The sequence below is a fragment of the Protomyctophum parallelum genome (assembly GCF_964188405.1).
Source record: "Protomyctophum parallelum genome assembly, chromosome: 17".
In the NCBI taxonomy this organism is placed as follows: Eukaryota; Metazoa; Chordata; class Actinopteri; order Myctophiformes; family Myctophidae; genus Protomyctophum; species Protomyctophum parallelum.
The window spans coordinates 16,117,920-16,141,025 of record NC_139719.1 but is presented as its reverse complement, the minus strand read 5'-3'; the positions used below and the strand labels follow the sequence as shown (position 1 = coordinate 16,141,025).

The following is a 23,106-nucleotide window of genomic DNA, read 5'->3' as shown; positions in this document are numbered from 1 at the left end:
CACTCTCAGAGTTACAGACCTGCTATATGGTCCTAAATAGGCCAACAGATCATTTTGTATGTCCGTGGCAAAACATTTCTTTTTTACAAAAATGTCCACCACAAGCCAGCATGGCGATAACCCCTGCCAGAGAACCTGCATCAACGGGCAACGGCCTTCAGCTGTTGCCCTATTTATCCACTGATAAGCAGGCCAGGACACTTGGACATCATGGGGTGAAGAGAAGAGGCCAGGACACTGACACCGCTCTGTGCCAGCCGGCCGTTAACCGTCAGGCGGTGATGGAAAAAGTGCTCAATGCTTTACCATAAGTAAAAGTATCAATACTGCAATGTAGAACTTTTGCCTATACTCCGTTACAATTCGGAATTTAAAATGCACTTGAGTAAAAGTACAAAAGTATTGGCATCAAAATGTACTTGACCACTTTTCAATTTATCTTCATATACAGTAAGTGGTCCTCACTAATGTTCATGATAAAATAATTGTTTTCTACTCGGTCTGTGTCTCATATAGGGCTGTGGGCAGTTCAGAAACCCGTCCACCAGTGACATCAACATTAGTCAGAATTGTATTTTAAACAAGATCAAAAAAAGATATTTAGATTTTTATTATCGTGATGGCTTCCATTATCACATTGCAACTTTTCAGGAATAGAAAGCCTGCCGTTTCCATTACCTTGGATTTCCCATCGGTGATGTCACTGGTGGACGGGTTTCTGAACTGCCCACAGTCCTCCTATGAGACACAGGCTGTGTAGATTTTTACTATTTTATCATGATCATTAGTGAGGTCAGGAACACTTATATGAAGACAGGTTGAAAAGTACCAAAAGTAGTACTCATGTAGAATGTCCTATTTAAACTTTTCAAATGTATGAAAATGACACATTGTGAGCTTGTAGATCTGCTATTTTCAAATGTCCGAAATGTATATAGGGCTTAAGTGTTTAATATATGTTTTGTAATAATAATCAAAGTAACTAAGTTTTCAAATAAACGTAGTGGAGTAAATGTACACTATTTGCCTTTGAAATTTAGTGGAGTAGAAGTAAAAGTATCGGAAATTGGAAATACGCAAAGTAAAGTACAAATACCTCACAGTTGTACTGTGCTAACACCTTTTGGTGTTAGCATTATGTTATACTTTAGCTATTGCAAAATAGCAGATCTACAAGCTCATAGCGCGCCACCGAGTGGCGCGCTATGAGCTTGTAGGTCTGCTATTTTAGAAAATCGAAGAACGACTGACATAGAAACATGAAGCTTTTTCAGAAAACTGTCAGGATGTAGAAGAAAATGGGTTAAGTACAGTATAAAGTAAATCTACTTAGTTACTTTCCACCACTGTTAACAGGGCACTGGAAGAATGTGACCCTATGCTCTGGTCTGATGGGGGGTGGGGGTGGGGGGGGGGCCTTGCTAATGGACAGTGTCCATCTGAAAGAAGGCCTTGTCTCTTTGTCTTTGTCCGATGATGGAATGAGCTGCCATCACAGATTTAGATCTGTGCGCTGTGAGGGGCCGGGCCACTGCACACGTGCCCCGACTGCCCGCAGAGTGACAGCTGATGGAGCCCAGCGCAAATTAACGCATTTTGGACTGAGGTCGATGAAAAAAGGCTTCTAAATCTTTCTGAATAACCCATGTTTCTATATGTCAGTGGTGCTCAACCTTTTTCATGTCAAGGACCCCCAGAATTATCTCTATTGGGCCGCGGACCCCCATCTCAAAATATGTAGTTCCAGGGACCCTCCCAGAAGCCAATATTTTTGTTCAAAATATTCGCTCTGAAATATATATTCAAAGATTTGCGTCACATTTTCGCGACTTTTCAAAAATAGCAGACCTACCACTCAGTGGTGCGCTATGAGCTTGTAGATCTGCTATTTTTCAATAGCTAAAGCATAACATAATGCTTAAAACACCAAAAGGGGTTCCCGCCAAAAAGGGGTTAAAAGTGAAAATGTGCGCATGTTTGCACTTGGAATCATCCACGGCGTGAGCACAGCAGCTCCTATGTTCACATTGCGACTTCACCCCCATTAAGTCGTTTGTCTATAGGATCATCTCAGAGTCTGTTCTATATCCATCTGTAATCGTTGTGCAAATGGTTTTCCGGGTGTCTGCGAAATCCGGCTTAAATCTCTCTATAGTGTCTTTTCAGAAGACAAAGCAAACCAGAGTCTGCGTAAATAACAGCACCGATGCCCGATAATTGCTTCTCTGCCCGCTTACTGTAAATGTCTCTACTGTAGAGTAGGCGACGCGAGCCAGAGATAAGGACGTTTTAATGAGTGCCTCGCTTCCTCCTTTAAAGGTTTGCTTAAACGTTTGTCATATGTCCCTTTCCATGGATGTAATTTCAAGTGACATATAAATCTTCAAAATGATTTATATTTTAAGTGGTATTATTTTGAGTCACCTTTTATTGTTTTTAACACACACACACACACGCACGCACGCACGCGCGCGCACACACACACACACACACACACACCGCCACCACTTCCATTTTTTCCTCACACACGTACTGTACTATTCTCTTCCCATCTATATTTACTGTCTGCAAAAGCCCCTCGGTGGAGAGAATGTATGTTTAGATGTTCATATATTGCCACAGTATAAGTAAAGTGAGTCAGTCCTTGCAGCAGATCGGAGGCTTGGTGCTCATCTCCTGCCTACATCCTCCTCTATGTCCTCTCATCCTCCCCTGCAGCGCTGCAAGGGTTAAAACATCACCTTTACAAAAAGCTTCCCACGTACCGTGTCGAGTATGAAAGTCCGGAACCATATATATAGCCACGACACTAACCTAATCAGTGGCAGTTTAGAGACCAGGAGGATTACTGCATGGTTTTTGTGAGGGTACCTACCCTAGGGGACACAGGGAGACACTAACCTAATCTAACCCTGGATGACACCGAGAGGCTCCCATGTTTTTGTTTTGTTTTGTTTTGTTTTGTTTTTGCATAAGCAACAGCATGAGGTGTACATGTATCGTGACTTCACCGCAAGACGTCATTCTGAAACGCAGATCCCTGAAAGGTTACTTTGATTTCTTTCTTTCTTCTCCGGGATGAAGAGAGGCTTTTCAGTGCACCACTTGCCCCGCAGGCACATGTGGCTGCTTTGTGCATGTGTTGCTGTTGCCTTCCAAAACTGGCTTGCCATGTGGTGTGTTGCTGCCAAACGGCCATTCAGTTTGAGCAACGTCATTGTGTATTCTGCACAATGCTTGTCATCACACAATGACAGCCCAACGTTGTCATGGCAAATGAATTGTCCAATAAAACAAAACGTAATAATGTAGTAATTTTACCGCATGCACATTTTGCATTCTAAATCAGTGTTTCTCAAAGTGGTGCAGTCCAGGGGTGACGCAGAATACTTTGATATTTGGAATTCATCAATACGACTAAACCACTTAGAGTAGACCCTCTATACTTAGTAAAACGGACCTGAGTTGCAATGTACTTGAGTTATTTTTCCATCTACACCAACTCTCTTCACTAAAAATAGCCGTAGATTGGCTATTTTTGGTGAAGAATTAGTGATGCTGTGGTTCATCAAAGTTATTTTCAGTCTGTTCTAATGGAAGTGCATATTCTCTCAGGTTTTCCTCTGTGACATACCGTAGGGGGAAAGGTTTGCATATTTACGTAACACAATATGACGTAAGATTAAAAACATGGACTGTGTAATTTGAGTGTGGAAGATCATAAGTGGTTCTCCCGCTATTTCTTATTGAGTACAGTCAACAGGCATCTTCCCTGAATGACAGGCTCTTAAGTTTGATCAATGTTTTTATTTTCTTCACAATTTCCAAAGATTGATGACATGAAGAAGTGGATTGGTTTTGTGAAGCGTCTCAGAGAGAGCTGAGAGTCACCACCAGCATCCACCCCCCTCCCCCCCATCCACCCGCCTCTGTAGTCCACACCTTCATACTAGTTTTATAAACGTCACCACCAGCATCCACCCGCCTCTGCAGTCCACACCTTCATACTAGTTTTATAAACGTCACCACCAGCATCCACCCCCCTCCCCCCCCATCCACCCGCCTCTGCAGTCCACACCTTCATACTAGTTTTATAAACGTCACCACCAGCATCCACCCGCCTCTGCAGTCCACACCTTCATACTGTTATGATTCTCTGTTCTAAGTGCTGGACCCTCGTCTGGTTCTGGTGTGTGACGACCTTTGGCATTTCCATGGGCAAGACGGACAGGCCGGTCCGGGAGAAGATATTAACATGACGCGAGGCTTGGTCACATTAAATCATTCACACAGTTTATTAATCATATATAGCTTGGATACTTCATGTCCTAATGACGTCACTGACTAGACATCACAATCACTGCCTGCAGCACGCGGCCTTCAGCGTGCCCTAACACAGCTCTAAAGTATGTTACAGTTCAGGCAGTGCACCATACATATAAGTACATTGCATATTCACGTACAAGTACCAAGTATCAGTACACAGCATGTTGTATATTACAACACATACTAGTTTTATAAACGTCTCAAAATGCAGAGAGAGGGCAATGTGTTTTGTGGAACACTTTCTCCGTTCCTAGAAAATTGACGTTTTTTGTTGCCTGTGTTTTCCTTTGTCAACAGAGCCTATAGACACCACAGGGCATCGGTTAGTTTGTGTACTCCAAATGTAGCCCACCTGCTGGACAGTCTGCAGGGTGCATTCATTTGTTGAAGGAACGTTCCATTCCATGATCCAGAAGTGCCTCCACCAGAGTTGCTCACACACCAGACAATAATGTCGTCAACCACTTTTGGGCAGCAGTGTTGATTTCATCGACTAAAACTAAATGGAAACTACATGACAACGTCATGTGTCACAACGCGTCGCGCTGCGACACGTTGTGAGCTTGTAGATATTGCTATTTTCAGTGTAAAATCTGCCATTACGACGGCATCAAGCCCCACCAAAATTAGTCGACTAAATCAACTGTAGATTTAGTCAACTAAAATCGCATGACATTTAGTCGACTACACTAAAACATTCCAGGTGACTAAAATGTGACTAAAACTAAATTAAGTTTTATTCCAAAGACTATGACTAAACTAAAATAGAAATTTGCTGCCAAAAACAACACTGTAACTAGAAAAAGTGCCCTTCTGGGCACAGGTCTCCACCAGGATAGGAATGTAGGACATTGCAGCTTGCCTTCATCTGGTGGTTGGATAAAAGGGCAACAAAAGTAAACTAGGGAGTTGGCATACAAAGTTATCCACAGATCCGTGCAGTTAGAGGTAAAAACACTTTTCGCCCAGTTATAGCGCCACCTTGAGGCTGAGTTGAAATTGTTCATGTGGCATTTCGTCCTCGGCCTAGTGGGAATGTGGGTGCACAATTTCACGGAAATCACGCGATGTGTTCATGATTTGCAGCATTTTGTTTGAAACTGAGCACTCCTGTGAACTTTGGAAGCCAATCTTAACCAATCAGGATGGAGTCTGAGAAATCTGAAAGACCGGTTTCGTTGAATGGCTCTAGAGAGACTGTGTACCAATTTGCGTGATGTTTGGACAAAATCTGTAGGTGTACTGTGCAAAAACTTGTTTTGCACAAAGCGGCCTCCTGGTGGCGCTATAACAGGCCGTTCTGGAAAGTTTGGGGCAGAGGTTCATCGTTGGCATCCAGGGAGTGTGTGTGCAAAATTTGGCATCGACCGGGTTAACGGTGGCCGAGATTAGCTGCTCACGGACACACGGACGGACGGACACACACACACACACACACGGACGGACGGACGGACGGACGGACGGACGGACGGACGGACGGAGTGCAAAACATACTCTCCCCCCATGCCTTCGGCCTGGTGGAGACAATGAGCAGCTCTCTAGCAGGGAACCTATTCACCTCTATAGTGTCAGGAGTTTTAAAGGAGAACTCCTTCTATAACGCTATGGACCAGAGCTAAGTGTCAGACAGCCACTAGTTGGCTTCTAGTACTACTGTCACAGCCCTGGCCACAGTCTGTGCCACACCCACTCATCCACTGCCCTGATGACTACCTGGGCCCACCTGTGCGTCTCACCTCATCTGCTCCCTAATGAACCTAGTCTATATATAGCCCTTGATGCTCTCATGTGGTTGTTGGTTTAGCAGTTTGCTCTGCCTTGTGTATTCATTTATTCTTGCCTTGTAAGGTGTACCTGATTTCTACTTTTGCCAAGTAAAGACTTTTAAGTTTATTCCTTGTGTCCGTGAGTTCTGCATTTTGGATCCTTACCTGGGATAGAAGCCTGACAACTACACAGCTTTCAACCTAATCCAGACCAACAAGGTTGGTAAAGAAAATAACATTTTCTACAAAAGCTTTGTGTTTTTATCCCCCTGGGACTTCCACAATCACATTTTCATTTATAGGGCCATTGTACGCCACACTGCTATAGAGGGATGATCATGCACTGCAGTACATGATGTTATTAAACTATGGACACTGTTACAGAGGTACTTTATTATTTTACATTGTGAATATGGTGGCGCATGGAAATCACGCGCATAACTACATTTTGCCTTCCCTGTTGCATCAATGGTGATCACAGCAGACGACCTACTTGAGAGACTGAAACCAGAGGGAAAATGGTACCTCTTGGTGATGATGAGAGCTGACAGTTCAGGCCTATATGCGCAAAGTTTATGGCTCAAAATGCCATGATGATCTCTCCACAGACAAAGTAGTTGACATCAAGCTGGTTCAGGTAAATAGTTTGTGTAAATGTGCTTCCGACCTCTACCAAAGAGGGCAGATCTCATATTTGCGTGCGTGTGTGCATGTGTGCATGTGTGCGATACAGAGACCAATGACGTGGGAAACGGTCTCTGTATGGAAAAGGAAGGGCTGATCCGAAGTCCTAAATGTCTTGGAAGATCTGATGTCAAAGTCGATACCCTGATGACAGACTGACACAAACTAGAAGAGAAAGCAGATCATTTTATTTCTAGCACACATAGTGACATAATCTTGTGCAACATGAACACATCAAACTCAGCTCTCACCAAGAAGGTGGATGACAACTCCACGATGAAGGTCGACAGTTGAGAACGTAATATGAGCGTATTATATGAGCGTAATATTTCAAAGATTTTAACACATTCATACACAGATGAAGGCGGAGGAAAGGCGGAGCCAGGCGGAGTCTTGCTCAAGGACACTAACTCTGAGGGAGGCCGGGATCAAACTGCATGGGAACCTCGTGGTTATTCCCACTCTACCGCTGAGCCACTGCCGCCCTATAGTCTCGCATAGCCAGACAACTATTCCACAATCCCCGAATGCGATATAGAATGTATGTACAGTATGACGGAAGCATTTGAAAATTACGAGAGGAAACAGTCTGGCATCGCGAGACTATACTGCCACCCCAACTCTCTGTCATTTACAGTATAGCCATGGGGACCACCTGGAACCCCCCTGAAGGACCACTGGTGGTCCCCGCACCACAGCGTGAAAACCACTGCTGTAAAGGGTAGGGTGCAGGATATGCTCTGGTGGGAATTGAAGGTTCCTGGAGATTATGTGACTTAAATTGAATCACTTCACCACAAGACGTCACTGAAAGGTTTACTTTGATTTCATTTTTAAATCTTCTCCAGGATGAAGAGAGGCTTTTCAGTGTGCCAGTTTTGTGTTGCCTTGCCTTCCAAACTAATTTGCCGTGCTTTGGGCAATACTGACTGCAGACATGAAAATGGAAGAGCAGCACGTTTGTTGTTGCCCATCACAGCTGACAGAGAGCGCACAGGTTTATGTGTCACGAATGATCGACGCACAGATGTAACTGTTTTTTATCTGACTCGTTTTATGTTTTGGTCTATTTAGTTCTTTCTCTATATCTGTGTCTTAATTGTTGATTTGTGTGTCTCTCTCTCTCTCTCTGTGTGTGTGTGTGTGTGTGTGTGTGTGTTTGTGTGTGTGTGCGTGCGTGCGTGCGTGTGATCTGATCTCGACAGCGTTGCAAATGAGGGGAAACCTCAAATTCCATCTTTTCGAGAATAAACGCATTTGCATAGTAAAGTAGGCGTGCATATGCACGCCTACCGTGGTATTTCGCCGTCTTTGGGTGAGACCGGGTTGGTTGGCCACTAACAGAGTGCATTTCTATTACTGTAGTGTAGCTGTAGCCTACTTTCATGAGCTCCCCCCCCCCCCTTCAAACTGTTAATAAAGTATTCAATTAACAAAAAATCTGTCCGGCACTTCTACAAGTGCTTTTCAAGTATGTATTTTATGGCCATTCATTCAGCCATTGAATAAAACATGTCATGAGTCACTCATGGCATGTGGGAGTAAAGGGTTATGTATTGTCTAACATATGCATTATTCATATTCTATTTATTTACAGCATGTGAGCCATCACTGTCAAGCTCATACATACATCACACGACGCTAGCTGTTGCTTGTCGAACACTGATCAGATCTACAGGTTAACAACCTCTCACTGCTCGCAGGAAAAGGAAAGGAAAGGAACCCATTCTGGGTTATTCTGTCCAAAAGCAGGAGATGGTCTCTCTCTAGGACCCGGAGGAGGAGGGACGCTCCTCCGACGAAAGCACATGGTCGCAGACTCGTAAGACAACACTTCTTTTGGCCATGCAGTAATTGCTCTGGAAATGATGTCTTCTTTGTAGTGTGTACTGTGCGAGTACAACCATTTGGAATCATTTTAGCTGCACTTTTCTTTTTTTACACGCAAGAGACAGATGACGAGTTTCTTTGAACATACATCATCATCACTGACTGAGTGAATGTCTAAACCAGCAGCAGTGTAGTGCCGCTAGTGCGCCGGGGAAGGAAGGAAGGAAGGAAGGAGGGGAGTTTGAATAGCCGTATATAACGGCTCTTGTGGATTGTCCAACCGTTGGACTCCAACGGCTCTCTCTCTCTCTCTCTCTCTCTCGCTCAGTCTCGAATTCTCGATCATATTTCAGGAAGTAATTTGGGGTCTTTGCACTCATCAGCTGTTGAGCTGTGTAACTATAATCATGGCAGAGCTGCCGTGGTGAGAGAAGAGAGAGGTCGGTCGGAGGAGTGGAGAGAGAGAGAGATAGACCAGTCCTCACGGCCCGTCAGTCAGTCCGTCCGTCCGTCCGGATCGGATCGCCGGGTGGCATCATCATCATCATCACCATCATCAATCATCATCATGAACAGCCGGCGCTGCATGGTTCTCCTCAAGTTTACATTTTGGACAGCGCTTCACCTCATCGCGATATGCGTCTGTGCGTCCGACGCGCGCTCCAAACCTCCCCAACCCCAAGGTAAGAAGAGTTTCAATATGCGTTTAGTAGCCTTGGAGCAAGACTCGTGGATGCATTTGAGTGTACGATGCATCGAGTCTGTCTGTACACTCCTATGACAGACATGCAAATGTCAAAATCGATAAAATACATCTGTGAAGTCTTCTGAGTCTAACATGGATGGACGGATGGATTCCCCCCTCTTCTCTCACTCTCTCTCTCTCTCTCTCTCTCTCTCTCTCTCTCTCTCTCGATACAAACAAAACCACAAAAGTGTTTTTTCAGTCGTTTGCACTGACTGCATGGTTTCTGTGCACGAATTGACTACATTTGTAGCAATTGTCTTTAACGAGAACACATTTTTCTAATCATACAATGAAATCAGGTATATAGCCTGCCCTGCCCTGCAGGTGTACATTTAATTCGCGCTGCGCGCCCTTCCTTGTGCCTGTTCTGTTCTGTTCTGTTGGCATTAATACTGTTACTGGAGCCGGTATTAACAGTATATGGATGGATAGAGACAGTGCATTTGTCATGCTCTCCTCTCTCATTCCTTCCAAGTTGTGCCTCGAAAGCTTTAGCGCACCATACCATACGGTCCAGAATAGATCCATAACAGAGGCTATGAACCTCTCCCAGACTGGGAAGGGGTTTTCATATCTTCTGCCATGGATGGTGTAATGGCATTATGAATGCGGATTAGCATGCTGGAGTCAGGAGTCTATCTCTGTCTGTGTGGAAAGGATGATGATGATGATGATGATGTTGGTAATGGTAAAGAAGCTTTCTTTGTCAAAGTAATTTTGGTCGAAGCTGTTATTGTCTATAGTTCAAGTCCAAGTTCATTATTATTTTAATGATTGATTTTCTCGATGCCAGGGCAGGGCTGGTCTCTTACAGACACACACTGGGACGATTCATGCGAAAAACCACATTGCGGCTTGTGATTTTGAAAACATAATGAATAGAGTGTATATAGATCAAAAAAGCCATGTCATTTTCTGAGTGACAGATGTCTGTAGTAGTCTTGTCATTATTTATTTTTTATTACAATGGGTTAAAGGGACACTTCACCCCTTTTGCAACCAGATCTTATTGTAATGATGTTTGGGAGACAAGAAACACTTTCCTGGGGTTTTTTAGGTGGGTCATAATTATGTGTTTTTTGATATTTTAGGTTTTCAAAGTGTCCATGGACTCCATGATGTTTGAGTTTGAGTTGAGTTTGAATCTTTATTTCGGTCATTTAAAAACAAACAAAATGGTTGTTAAGCAATTTACATTGTTTAGTAAACATAGTGACTGTTTTAGCCGAAAAGGTATGGGCTGAACCATAAAGCTTATTACATGTCATGGACACTGGGCTCACTTACTTCCTGGACTGAAGCAAGGAAGCTCTTAGAAGGAAGTGAAGTGGTCACGCGACTGGGCTGCGCCATGACACTTTCATGGACACTTTCACGGGAGCCAAACTACACCCGGAAGTTCGGCAGAATGCACTGGAGCCAATGAGAGCTCAGTGACCAGCTCATGAACAAACATTATTTATGAATGACTGAGACCTTTTCTAAAGTGATCGCTTCTGGAAAATAAAATAATATATATAACACGTTATTTTAGGCTGTCTTATTTTTTGATGTGCATAGTTACTACTTAATGTGATTTATTTTTTCAAAGAGCAGAGAGCAGCCCAGGCAGAAAACTTACTATGTGCTCTTCTATAAATACCTCAATAAAAATAAATAGTTATTAAGTCGGAAAAACAACCACTCGGAAAAAACGTGTGATATCACTTATGTCTTCTTTCATATTCCTGAACCAATTATATGACAAAGCTGGTCCAGCCGGCTCCATTCACTGCCATGTATTCATTGCACTACCGGTGTGAGTTTGGCTCCCATGAAAGTGTCCATGAAAGTGTCATGGCGCAGCCCAGTCACGTGACCACTTCACTTCCTTCTAAGAGCTTCCTTGGACTGAAGTGAGCCCACTGTCCATGGCTGCATCCGAATTGCTAGGGTTGTTCCCTACTCCCTACCCCCCATACGGGGATCCAGACTCTAGTGGACTCTATAGTGATGATTTCGGACAATACTCCCTGTATGGGGAGCACCGACTCTGACGTCAATATCGGTAGAGGGCGCTGTAGGTCCGCGGGTTCATGTACATTTTATTTGCATGAAATCCCCATTAGGTTAGTCGATCTATAAGCAACGCGACGACGTCCGTGTTGTGAGCTTGTATCGAGTAGGCCTACTTTTGGTAAAGAATTACCAAAAGTAGCCGATCTACAAGCTCTGCTCACAATAATAATACGGACGTTTGGTGTTAACAGAAACAGCAGTCCAATAAATGACTGCCTACATAATGAAGTTTTAATGTAGGCCTATTTATCGCAATTCAATGAAATAATGTTAGATAGCATATTTTTTCATGGCAGGAATTAATGAATATTAATAAAACATATGTTCGGACACAATGAATGTGTCTCACATGCATGCATTTAGCCTACGTTTGTGATAAAGAATCTCACAAATATATTCTACAGCAAGCAACTGATTCCTCTCCTAACGTCATGCGCTGGGCCTGGGTGATACAATGGATCAGTAATACTATTGCAAATGAGTAATTTATTATAAATAAAATAAAACAATTTCAAATAAATGCACAGATCATTTGTCTCGAGATCTGTAGCTTCGAGATCCGCCAGGGAAGGGAAAACGAAAGTTTAAAAAGTACATTTGTGTTGAGTTCTTTCGCTGGTTCAACTTCTGCCTCTTCTGAGTTGGAGCGCAATGAGCGCATGCATGCAGAAGCAGCGCACGTGCGCAAACGCGTGCATGTGCGCTCAAGAGCGAGCTTGAGCAATGCATTATGGGGCAGATTTGCTTCGCTGTGTTTTTGTAGTGACCATCGGATGCTCCCTACAATTCCCGGTGCATTGTGGGATACTTCAGTCCACTATGTTAGGGTGCAAAAATGCTCACTACACATTCGGACACTACAACAAAATGGCGGAACGCCAAAGTAGTGCACTATATGGGGCATAGGGAATGAATTCGGACGCAGCCCATGACATCATCATGGAGCCCATGGACACTTTGAAAACCATGAACATGCTGCAGTTCCACTTTTCGCCAGTAGGTATAGTGGCAGGTTCAACGTTGAGTAGCCTTATGGGGCGCTTGGTGCGCTGGTTGAAAGCAGAGAGGGTTCTTTTATGCTGTTTAGTCTGCTGTCAGAGTGATGTGTCATTATACCCATATAAGGAGATCCAGATACTGTCAAAGTGATGTGTCGTTATAACCCACCTGATGATCCAAATGATGATGTCAGTGTTGATCTGCCATATATGGGTATTCAGGTAATGGGGCATTCCCAGCTGATACCATAATACAATCCCTGTTATGCCCATATATGGAGATCCCTTTTGAATGATACCTGTCCATTCAAACTCTAGACGGGCCGGCCCCAAAGCTATTAGTGCAGCCTGCACCTGGCAACCACTGAAAACTAGAGTTCTCAACAGGCCCGGAAATTATCAAACCCTGTACACTCAAGTGAATGTCCCCTCCCGCTGCCACCCTTAGATCTCCATATATGGAGCTGACCTGTTCTGACATTCCATATGATGATCTGACCTCATCAAACCCTGTACACTCAAGACATGTACAGAATTCATTCTATGTTGATCTGACCCCCCCCATGCCAAAGCGCAAGCGCTCGCCCAGCAGTCTGCCGCCAACAAGGCGGATGCGTGCATGGCGAAGTCGCTTCTTGCTCTTAGGCATCTGACTGGTGTGTGTGTGTGTGTGTGTGTGGTGGAGAGGGGCTTTATTCAGCAATATAAATTTACGTGGCAGGAAATCCCCCCCCCCCCCCCCCCCACACACACACACACCCTGACAAGCACTTGGAATTGTACGGCATTGCATTAAGTTTGACTCTGTTCCACAGATAAATATTGTGAGAATTGCAGATCTACAAGCTCACACCTTGCGAGGCGTTGTGAGCTTGTAGATCTGGTGTAGATGGGCAACAACAACAAAAAAAGAAGCTGATCTACAAGTTTACAACGTGTCGTGACTCGTGACACATTTAATTTGTCGATCCGCTCTATTTCCCCACTATTTGTCTTATACGATATAGGCTTATTTATGAAATGGTTCAACTTAAAAAAACACACTGCTGGCTGTCACCGGCACACCACGGGATCCGCCGGGCAATTAATTCCGTGCAGTATAATGTGGAATGTGTCAGAGACGGTGATTGAAGGCGGAGGAAGCGCTCGCATGTTCATCATCATTTCATCATGATTGATGAAACGAGGATGCTTTTTGACACGGCCTCTGACTCGCTCTTCTCAGGCGTTGTCAGGTCTAGTGTGTGCGTGTGCGTGTGCGACTGTGCGTGCGTGTGTAAGAATGAGCAGAACAGAGCTGGCTGGCTGGCTGGCAGGAAGCATTTACCAGGTTGGGGGTCTTTCGGACTGATTGCAAACGATGCCCTTCGGGGGGAGGGGAGGGGAGGGGGGGTGTCGAACAGGTGCTTATAAACGCTTCGCGGAGGCGGGGGGGCTAGCCTGCCTTCAAGCCGTACGCTGTGAGACGCAGCGTGGCGCCTGACTTCACGTTAATGTGAAATGAGCAGAAATCATTAGTGTTCCCTTTATCACTGCTTTCTCTCTCTCTGTCTCTCTCTGTCTCTCTCTCTCTCTCTCTCTCTCTCTGTCTCTGTCTCTTTTTCCCCAGCACACTGACGTGCTGTCAGGAACTCACAGTTGCGCAGAGAACTGAAGACATAGGAGCGGCGGCTCCTCCATGCGATGTCATGTTTGCATACATTTTTAACGGGGCCCCTTTTCCTCTTTTCCTTGAGCTCTCTTGTCGGTTCCGTTCTCCCCCGTCTCCTCCGTGCATGTTCCTGTCCTCCTAGGCCGGGGGATCGCTTGTGTGAATGATTTTCTCCGATGGCTGACACACTATTAGTGTCAGGCCGTATTTACCAGCCAGCTGTGCTGCCTCACATGCAGCCAACACGGCCCTTCCCCTCTCCCCTCCCCTCCCCTTCCCCATGCGTTGCAGCGCTATATGAGCGAGCCCCCCTCGCTTGATGCACACTCAAACAAATGAAAGTTGAGCTGTGAATATATTTTTGGACCGCAGTAGTGGAGCATTCCTTCCGTCAACACGCAGCGTCCTCCCATAAGAGAGATGGTATCTCCATGACGTGACCCCTTTCGAGGGGTCAGAGGCGTTTCAGATCAGTCTTGGGGCGAATGGATTCTTCAGGTCTTCTCACAGACGAGCTGCTATAACGGATTTCTTGAGGGAGATTGATACACGAGAGGCTAGGCCAAGAGCAGTTGTATGAGGATATCGAGGCAGATCGACTGGAGCGGTTGCAATTCCACGATGGGATTATTTGATACGAGTGAGGAGGAAAGTATAGCTGGGCCTGCTGGCTGTGTCTGGACGCGCTGTGATGTGAGTTGCATCAAGCTTTCGCAGAGCAGTGCTGGACTCGTTTGACCCCTAATAGCAAAAAAGTTTTAACAGGCTGACTGAAACCCAACTCTTACTCTGGGCTTTCTCATCGGACTTTCACACCCAGACTGGGTCAGAGTTCAGCCCGGCAGGGCCCTCCCCTCTGGGTCTTCTCTCTCTCTCTCTCTCTCTCTCTCTCTCTCTGTCTGTTGTCTGGTCAGAGAGTCCAGTTGGCTCAGCCTCTCTACACTTAGTCAGTGTCAAATCTATCTGGGTTAGCTCATGTTCCACCATATCAACGTTTCACCTCTGCAGTTTTCTTGGCAGGATGCAGACCTAGTATTCAGGTCAGTTAGTGTGCTGTACTCTCTGTGGAGCGCAGTGTCCAGCGAGGCACAATATAGATATCATTTCATACACTGTCCGTTCAACACATCAAGTTACTGTAGTTTTGTCAAAAATATATAGCGAGGAGGATAGGATATTGTGAAAACGATCTTAACCACATTACACCTGGTATCCCTATTTTGGGCATCTAATTGTAGAAGAAAGTTTTCAAAGATGTTCCAAAAGATTCCAGAAATGGCCAATCTACAAGCTAAATAAACAACTTGTACATCACAAATAGCCAAAGTAATTTACAGGACTTAAGTGGTTCAATGTGTGGTTTTGAATTGGCACATTTGAACAATTGGCAAACATATTTTAGTTTGACAAGATAAAGAGTTTGTCTTGTTGGAGACATTCACATTCACTTGTATTTATTACGCCTTTCTTACATTAATACTTAATGTGCCCTACGGGTGTATAATTACACCCATAGGAGGCCCAGGACATCTGGAGGCGTCTTTCGGTCCTTTTTAATGGTATAAAACGCAACCGCTAAATTCCATTTTGTGACAGAGGTGGCTGCTAGGCAACGCTATTATCTCTGAATCTACGGTGCTCTCCATGGTTTTGATCAGAACACAGATGTTCTGTCCTAATTTCTGACTTTGGAATATTAACGCTTCTAAAGAGAGATCAGACTTATTAGCGGTTATGGTTAAGGTTATGGAGCATTATACCTTCCGGGTTTGGGGGGGAAATGGAAGGTGGCGGGGCTTTTCAGAGTAACATCTGCCTCGTCTGCCACTCACTCTAACGTTTAGAAACATTCCGGGGCATAAAAAGTGTTAACTGTAGCTCAAGGTAAGAACAATGTGCACGGATAGCACGTTGACCATGTGGTTGCGACATCCCTGGTTCGATTCCGCCCGGGGACCTGTGTTGCTCATCCTTCCCCCTCTCTGTTTCCTGGCTCTCTGCTGTCCTCCTGTCCGATTGACGGAACAACAAGAATTGTCAAGAGAGCGAGAGAGCGAGACACAATGTACAATGGTGGTCACATAAAATGAAGATTTACAGCTTCACAGAAGCTTACACGCTCAATACATCATGAACAAGCTGGAGAAGAGAACAGCGAGACGATGAGTGTGTGCATGAGTGAGGTGGCTGGGTGGAGAGATTTGAACCGTGGTTAGGGTGACTGAGGGTTCATGGGGCTTCAGTCTCACATGGCCTACTGCCTACCTAGTACCAGTATGTCTGGTGGTGAGTGGTGAGAACTACATTCAATGTACTTAACTAACTCTAGGGGCTTTAACTGGGTGGAAAATAAGTCAGAAATAAGAAATAACTAGATCTTACCCATTCGAAGATATGTCACTGTGTGGGTAATGTGATTTAATAGATCACACGCACGTGCGTGCAACCCATCAGCGGACGTCACACATGCACACACGTTCGCACTCACGCACGTTTCGCCTGCACCTGTCGCTGCTCGCGCTGTGTGATTCTGTGACCTGCCTTATGGAGGTGATGAGGTAACTGAATTCGACAGGAAACCAATTGTGCTGTAACCCAACGTACCCGGATGTGTGTCGTAAACGGTGTGCATGCGCAGTGGTGGCTAAAACTGCGGACCAGTCCTAGAGTTAAACAGAGGTGGTGAAAGACGGTGATAAACAGCATACACTTTGATAAAGTGAAAAAGGGTTTCGTTAAGACCTCCGTATGGTAATGGTCAATGGCTGTGTGCAAATTCAGAGCCATTGGTGCAGCCAGTGAGGAGCAGCGACATTTGCCTCAGACAGAATTCCTTTGTACAGACAGACAGACCATGACCACATTGCAGAACCAATGCAAATACTTAATGGCGGTTGGCTGTTATGGTATTGGTTTTATAGGTGTAATGGTTTGTGAGCGGGCGTTTTCTCAGTTTGTTATTGAATTTCAGGCATTTCAGGCATATCTCACCTAGACTAGGGGTTTCATGGCTTTCATATTAACTTCAGATTTTTGAGAACGGCAATGACATCCGTTCGAGAAATATCAAGAAATGGTGTCCGAGACAATTTAGTTTCAATATTTAGGCACAAGTTGATGATACGAGGAGACATTCCCCTGCAGCGGATTCTATTCTGTGTTCAATTATGTATTTTTGAAGGATTCAGTATTTGATGGAAAAACACCCTTTCAGGTGGAGTGGGATAATGTATGCATCCACTCTGCAATGTGAAAGTGGAGCTGCTGCCACTCATGTTGTCTGATTTATGCTGGAGAAGCCAAGCCGGCATGTGATGTATTTTTAAGAGAGGCGCAGCACAGTCAGACACTCGCATCAAATAGTTAGCTGCACTGGTGCCAGAATGTCAAGTAGCCTTCTACCTTCTTGACCACGGGCAGGATTAGCCCATCAGAGGGTGGGAGACTAGTGTCGTCCATGTTTTCATTTTACATTGTATCGTTGGCTACTCCAAAATACCACCAGCTCAGTGGCCTTGTGGTTAGAGTGTCCGCCCTGGGACTGGGAGGTCAAAAGACACTCAGCATCAAGGGTTGGATTGGGGGTAAGCCCCTGTGACATACTAGCGTCATGTCCAGGGGGTGTACTTTTACATCAAGCTGCCTCACGCTACAGAAACCGGAGATAGGCTCCTGCCCCTATGGGCCTCATGGGCTTCCAAAATTCCAGATGCACAAGCACATCTGCTATTTTTGATTTGTGTTTAATCTTGAAAGTGTTAATAATTTAGAATTAAGAAAACATTTGAGAACTACTGGTTTTAGAAGGCATTTTGTAGAATCGGCCTCAGGTCTTAATGGGGTTTTAAAACATCTTTACAAAGTAACCGATGAACTTGTAAATTACCGTAAGCTATTTTCGCCACACAACAGCAACAACAACACAGGCGTATGACAACACTTCGTGTCACACGCTCTGAGCAGCCTCATCTCCTCCGTACAGGGCTCCTGATTCATCAGCAGCCCTAAAGAAGAAGTGAACATTTCTGACCGATGATGATGTTCCCAGACTTGACCTTTTCTTTTTTTAATACCAGTGTCTGTCTGGGCCGCCCCGATCCAGGCATGATGACGTGGCGGGCCCCCCCGGCCCGGTCTCCGCCACACCGCAAGAGACGCACGCACAGCTGTGTGCTGCGGTGCATTATAGAGAACTAAATATATAAATAAATAAAACAGAGCCGGTGACTGCCGGTCTACGATGGTGGCTGATGATGGCAACCCCCAACCCCACCCCACCCCACCCCCCCCGTTTCCCTGGTGGAGCTGGAGGCTTTCCACTTTGAGTCGGTGCCAGACATGTGCTTCCCATGATGACAGAGCCGGGGGTGGGGGGGGTGGGGAGGGGGAGGGGGGGGGGGGGGTAGGCTACAGAGCCCTGTAAATGAAACCCATCGCCGGGACAGTACGGTACACTCACTGTATTAACCCATTCTGACCTGGGAACGATTCTGCAAATGTCTTCTAAATCCTGACTGTTTTCTTGAAAAAGCGATGTTTTTCTATGTCAGTCGTCCTCAAACCCTTTCATGTCACTTTTCACGATTCTTCAAAAATAGCAGACCTACAAGCTCGTAGCGCGCCACTCGGTGGCGCGCTATGAGCTTGTAGATCTGCTATTTTTCAATAGCTAAAGCATAGCATAATGCTAACACCAAAATGGGTTAACAGGCTCTCGCACAGCACCGCTCCACACAGCCTATAGAGTTCTCAGACTCTGACCTTTTGTTGCCAGGCTCACGGGCACCTCGCCAGGCGGCAGGCAGGCAGCGGGGCTGTGTGTGTGTGTGTGTGTGTGTGTGTGTGTGTGTGTGTGTGTGTGTGTGTGTGTGTGTGTGTGTGTGTGTGTGTGTGTGTGTGTGTGTGTGTGTGTGTGTGTGTGTGTGTGTGTGTGTGTGTGTGTGTGTGTGTGCACACGCGGATGTAAGGGGGGTAGCGGGAGAGGGGCAGGGACGTGTTACCTGCCAGGAGAATAACGACACCCGGTTCTCGGACGGCATTGACCCCCCCACCTCCACCCCCACCCCGCCTCCCGTGGAGCCAAGGGGGAATTTTTGTGGCAGGACCATCCATTTCCCATAGAATAATTACATGCTGACATCAGGCTTGTGTTACAGTAAATGAGGTTAGTATACAAGGTGGGGGAGGACGTAGAGAGAGAGAGAGAGAAAGAGAGACACAGTGTGAGAGAGAGAGTGTGGGGGGGGAGCACAATTGAACCATTGACCAGCAGGGGGAGCATTGCACTCTTACCGGCTCCCACATTTTTTATTTTAACTGCCCAATTTCTGACCCCCCCCCCCGGTGTGTCAGGCTCCTTAGAAACCTTTTCACCCATAAATTCCGCCGTAAAAAACCCCCAAAAAAAACACTCAACGGTGCTACCTTTTTGACACCGTTTGAGGAGACCCCCTGCCCGGGCTATGGGGGCTCGTGTTACCATGATGTCACTATAGCGGTTCTGTTCTGTGAGTTGCCTTTTGCTGCCCCTGCGGAGGTTAACCCCATGCCCCCCCCCCCCCCCCTAAACGGAGCACACGTTTACGATGGAGGCGAGCCAAGGTTACCAACCAACGACCACTTTTCACCTTTCTAAACACAACCGCGTAACTCTGCTATGTGACCTGAGAGCGACCAGCGCCAGGAGGAAGATCAGGCTGATGAGGGAGAGGGTAGAGAGAGAGAGAGAGGGGGGGGGGGGAGAGAGAGAGGGGGGGGGAGAGAGAGGGGGAGAGAGACAATGATGAAGGACAATTGAATCCTGTTGCTCTGTTACAAGGTCATTTTGTGATGGCTTTGTCTGCCGGATCATTCATCATTCCGTCTTTCCAACAGCTATTTCATTCCTCTTCAGAGTTTAGCATAATGTGATCTGTCTCTCCTGATTGGGCATTAAGTGAGCTTGTGTCACGGACGGCACGTCAATTCAGTCACTCACCATTACGACAAAAACAAATAGGTTTTCTCGAGTCACGATACTTGATGTCAACCCGACCTGTTGGAGGATGATGATGATGCAGGGGGGGAAAGTATTGGATCAAGGCCCCCAAACATCCAGCCAGGGCTCTGATTAAAGACATCCCTGCAGTCTGGATAAGGGATCGGGGCTGCGTATAGGCGGGCTGCTGATCCAGGGGAAATGATGTGTGGGTGATCATCTTATTAGATTCCCTCTATTGACAAGAACACACTTCCATATGGCACCGTGTCTCAGCCTCTCGGTCGGTTCCTGTTGTGTCTCGTTGACAGTTGGATTTTGCTTGCAGACCCAATTTGCACTTATCGCTCGTCGCTCTTGATTGATTCCACATGGGCTCTGATTCTCCAGGTCCGGTTTCTTTCCCAAGGTCTTGAGCACCGACTTAGTACGGCTGTCCTCCCTATATCTGTCAGAGACAATGCTGGAATCCTGCTCCGGCTCCCACACGCCGTGTTTTCGTACTGTTTAGGGGTTATAGTTTCTCTCTGCATGTCAAAGAGTATCTCTTCAAGCTGCCAAAGGCGTTGTTCTTTATTTTGTTTTAGCCACGTGAACCCTATCTCCCCCTATCTCTGGGGCGCATGTCATAATAGGCAAACGTTCAGTGAAAATAGCCTCACACTGCGTTGCGTTTGTGATGCACTGCGAGCTTGTAGATCGTCTCTTTTCGCTATTTGACGGCGTACAGCGAAGCGTATAAGGGTTTAAGTTGTTCATCAGACGTGTTTGACTTTGGACTTTGGTTTTGAGGAGTTGCAGTCACATGGTGCGTTCAGACGGGCAGATGAAACGATGCAAAAACACATCGAGGCATAATTTGCGGCCGCGTCATAGCTGCTTCTTCGTAGCTGCACGTCGCTGGCTTCCATTGACAATGAATGGTAGACGGCATCGTTTCATCTTCCACGTGTGAACACAACAATAGTGTCTTTTTGGGGATGTGTCATCTAGTGTCTTTGTCAGTGGACGTCGTGATTAAGGTTGGCCCTCGCTAGCTACCTGCGCTTCGCTTTCGCACAGGGATCCTATGTGGAATGGGATCCTATGTGGAATGCGTACGGTATGGAATCTCACCATGCAGGCGCCTCCGCACGCCGTGGGGGAGGAGGGAGGGTGCACTCATCAGCTAGAGGAGATGAAAAGAACAGCATGCCATTTGTGGCAAAGGCGCAAAGGCTGTTATGAATACATTATTTCACAGAACTGCCTGTCAGGGAGTGAATTGCTGCCGGTTTTCAAAAAAGCAGACTCGGGGGTGTAATAATAAAGCCTGCGCAGCAACAGGGTCGGGATGAGGGAGAGAGCGAGAGGGGGAGAGAGAGGGAGATGGGGGGGGGGGGGGGGTGTGGAGGAGTCATGAGATAACATGGAGGACATTTGGGGGACTTCTCTTGAAGGCCTTGATTAAGAGCTGACTTGCAACAGAAAGGTCATCTATTTGACCTCTGGGATCGGCCACTTAGAGACGGAGCCTGAAATCCATTGGCTCCCAGTGGGCTACGAAACAGCAAACAACAGACTGTTTATGTTCAAGGAAATGCAGTGTTTTATGATAGCCAGTTTAGAATGTCATGGCTAATGATGCCTCGCAACTGTAACTGTGTGTGTGTGTGTGTGTGTGTGTGTGTGTGTGAGCCCACTCCTCGCTACCCCCCGTCAGCCAGCGCCTTTCTGCCTCGCAGCTTGTTAACTGCTAATCATGAGCCGGGGACCGTATAGCACTGCCTATTATGTATATGTTTATGTGTGTAAATGAGTTGTCACACACTAACAACATGTGCAAATTACCAGTGGTTGCAACCAAATGGATAACACCGACTCCACTGTGTGTACTTATTCTCAATCGCTCTCCTTTCATTTGAGTGCACACACGGTAGCGGCGCGTGTAATTGTCTGTAAATTGAGGTTTGCATTGGTTTTTGAGGTGTATTGGTGGTTGGACACGTGCCTTGACGCGCACACACACACACACGACACACACACACAGGGACAGAGAGTCCGATTTATTTTATGCATTCGCCAGGCAATCAGTGACTGCCCCCCCCCCACACACACACACACACACACACGGCACACACACAGAGTATTGACTTTATTGAGGCAATATAAATTGCACAAGCTCTCCTTGTGTACACTGCAGCGTACAGGGGAGCTGATGACGGGGGCCGTGAGCTTTGCTTTATTAAGACCTCTGTTTACACTCTCCTTTATTGAACTGATAAATAAAAGGCCTCGTGCTCTCTCCCCATGCCACTTTTACCGCTCCCTCAGTGCTCCTAGCGGCTCTTACAACCGAATAAACCAACACAGACCACTTGCACAGTGCACACACAGCCCCCACCACCCCCAGTTCTACCTTTAACAATCCCCCACCCCGGAACACGAACGAGAAATGAGCTGGGGGGCTTTTGCTCCCTAATTCCCGCTGCGATCATGGCATTTAGACCATGGGAATTAAAGCTGCTATAGCGCGGCGCGTTAGCAATGAACGGTGGTGCACCGCTGCATACATGCACGGTGCTTTGAAGTGTCTCTGCACGATTGTAAAGGTCCAGTCTTCAAAGCGTGCTGCTGTAGGACAGGGTGCTGATGGTCATTCCATCTGTGTGCGAGTACGGCACGCTCGTAAAGCCTTGACCTCGACATGTCCCCGACCTCTGGCTCCCTCCCTCGCTCCGCCCACCGCTGGGCGAGGAGGAGGAGGTACTCTGCATTGTTTTACTTGAGGAAAAGTAGCAATACCACAAAAAACTAATGCAAGTTACAAAGTACAAAGCCTGTATTAAAACATTTAGGCCTGACGTCGAAAAAAAAAAAAGTTTGCTCTGAAAGAATATATATTCAATGATTTGTGCTGCATTTTTACGAATTTTCAAAAATAACAGACCTACAAGCTCGTAGTGGCGCGCTATGAGCTTGTAGATCTGCTATTTTTCAATAGCTAAAGTATAACATAATGCTTAGTTAAAACACCAAAAGGGGTTCCCGTACTGAATGGGTTAAAACATTTACCTAAGTTAAAGAAG

At 46.0% G+C, this 23,106-nt stretch overlaps 1 protein-coding gene across 1 annotated transcript in view; it reads left to right on the top strand.

The window, feature by feature from the left end:
- Nucleotides 1-8,644: 8,644 nt before the first annotated feature.
- adam12a (ADAM metallopeptidase domain 12a) overlaps nucleotides 8,645-23,106 on the top strand; it is a 165,654-nt gene continuing 151,192 nt past the window's right edge. The window contains exon 1 of the mRNA XM_083788333.1: nucleotides 8,645-9,289. Coding sequence (XP_083644459.1) covers nucleotides 9,175-9,289 — 115 coding nt within the window. The 5' untranslated portion in view covers nucleotides 8,645-9,174. The remainder of the gene's footprint in view (nucleotides 9,290-23,106) is intronic.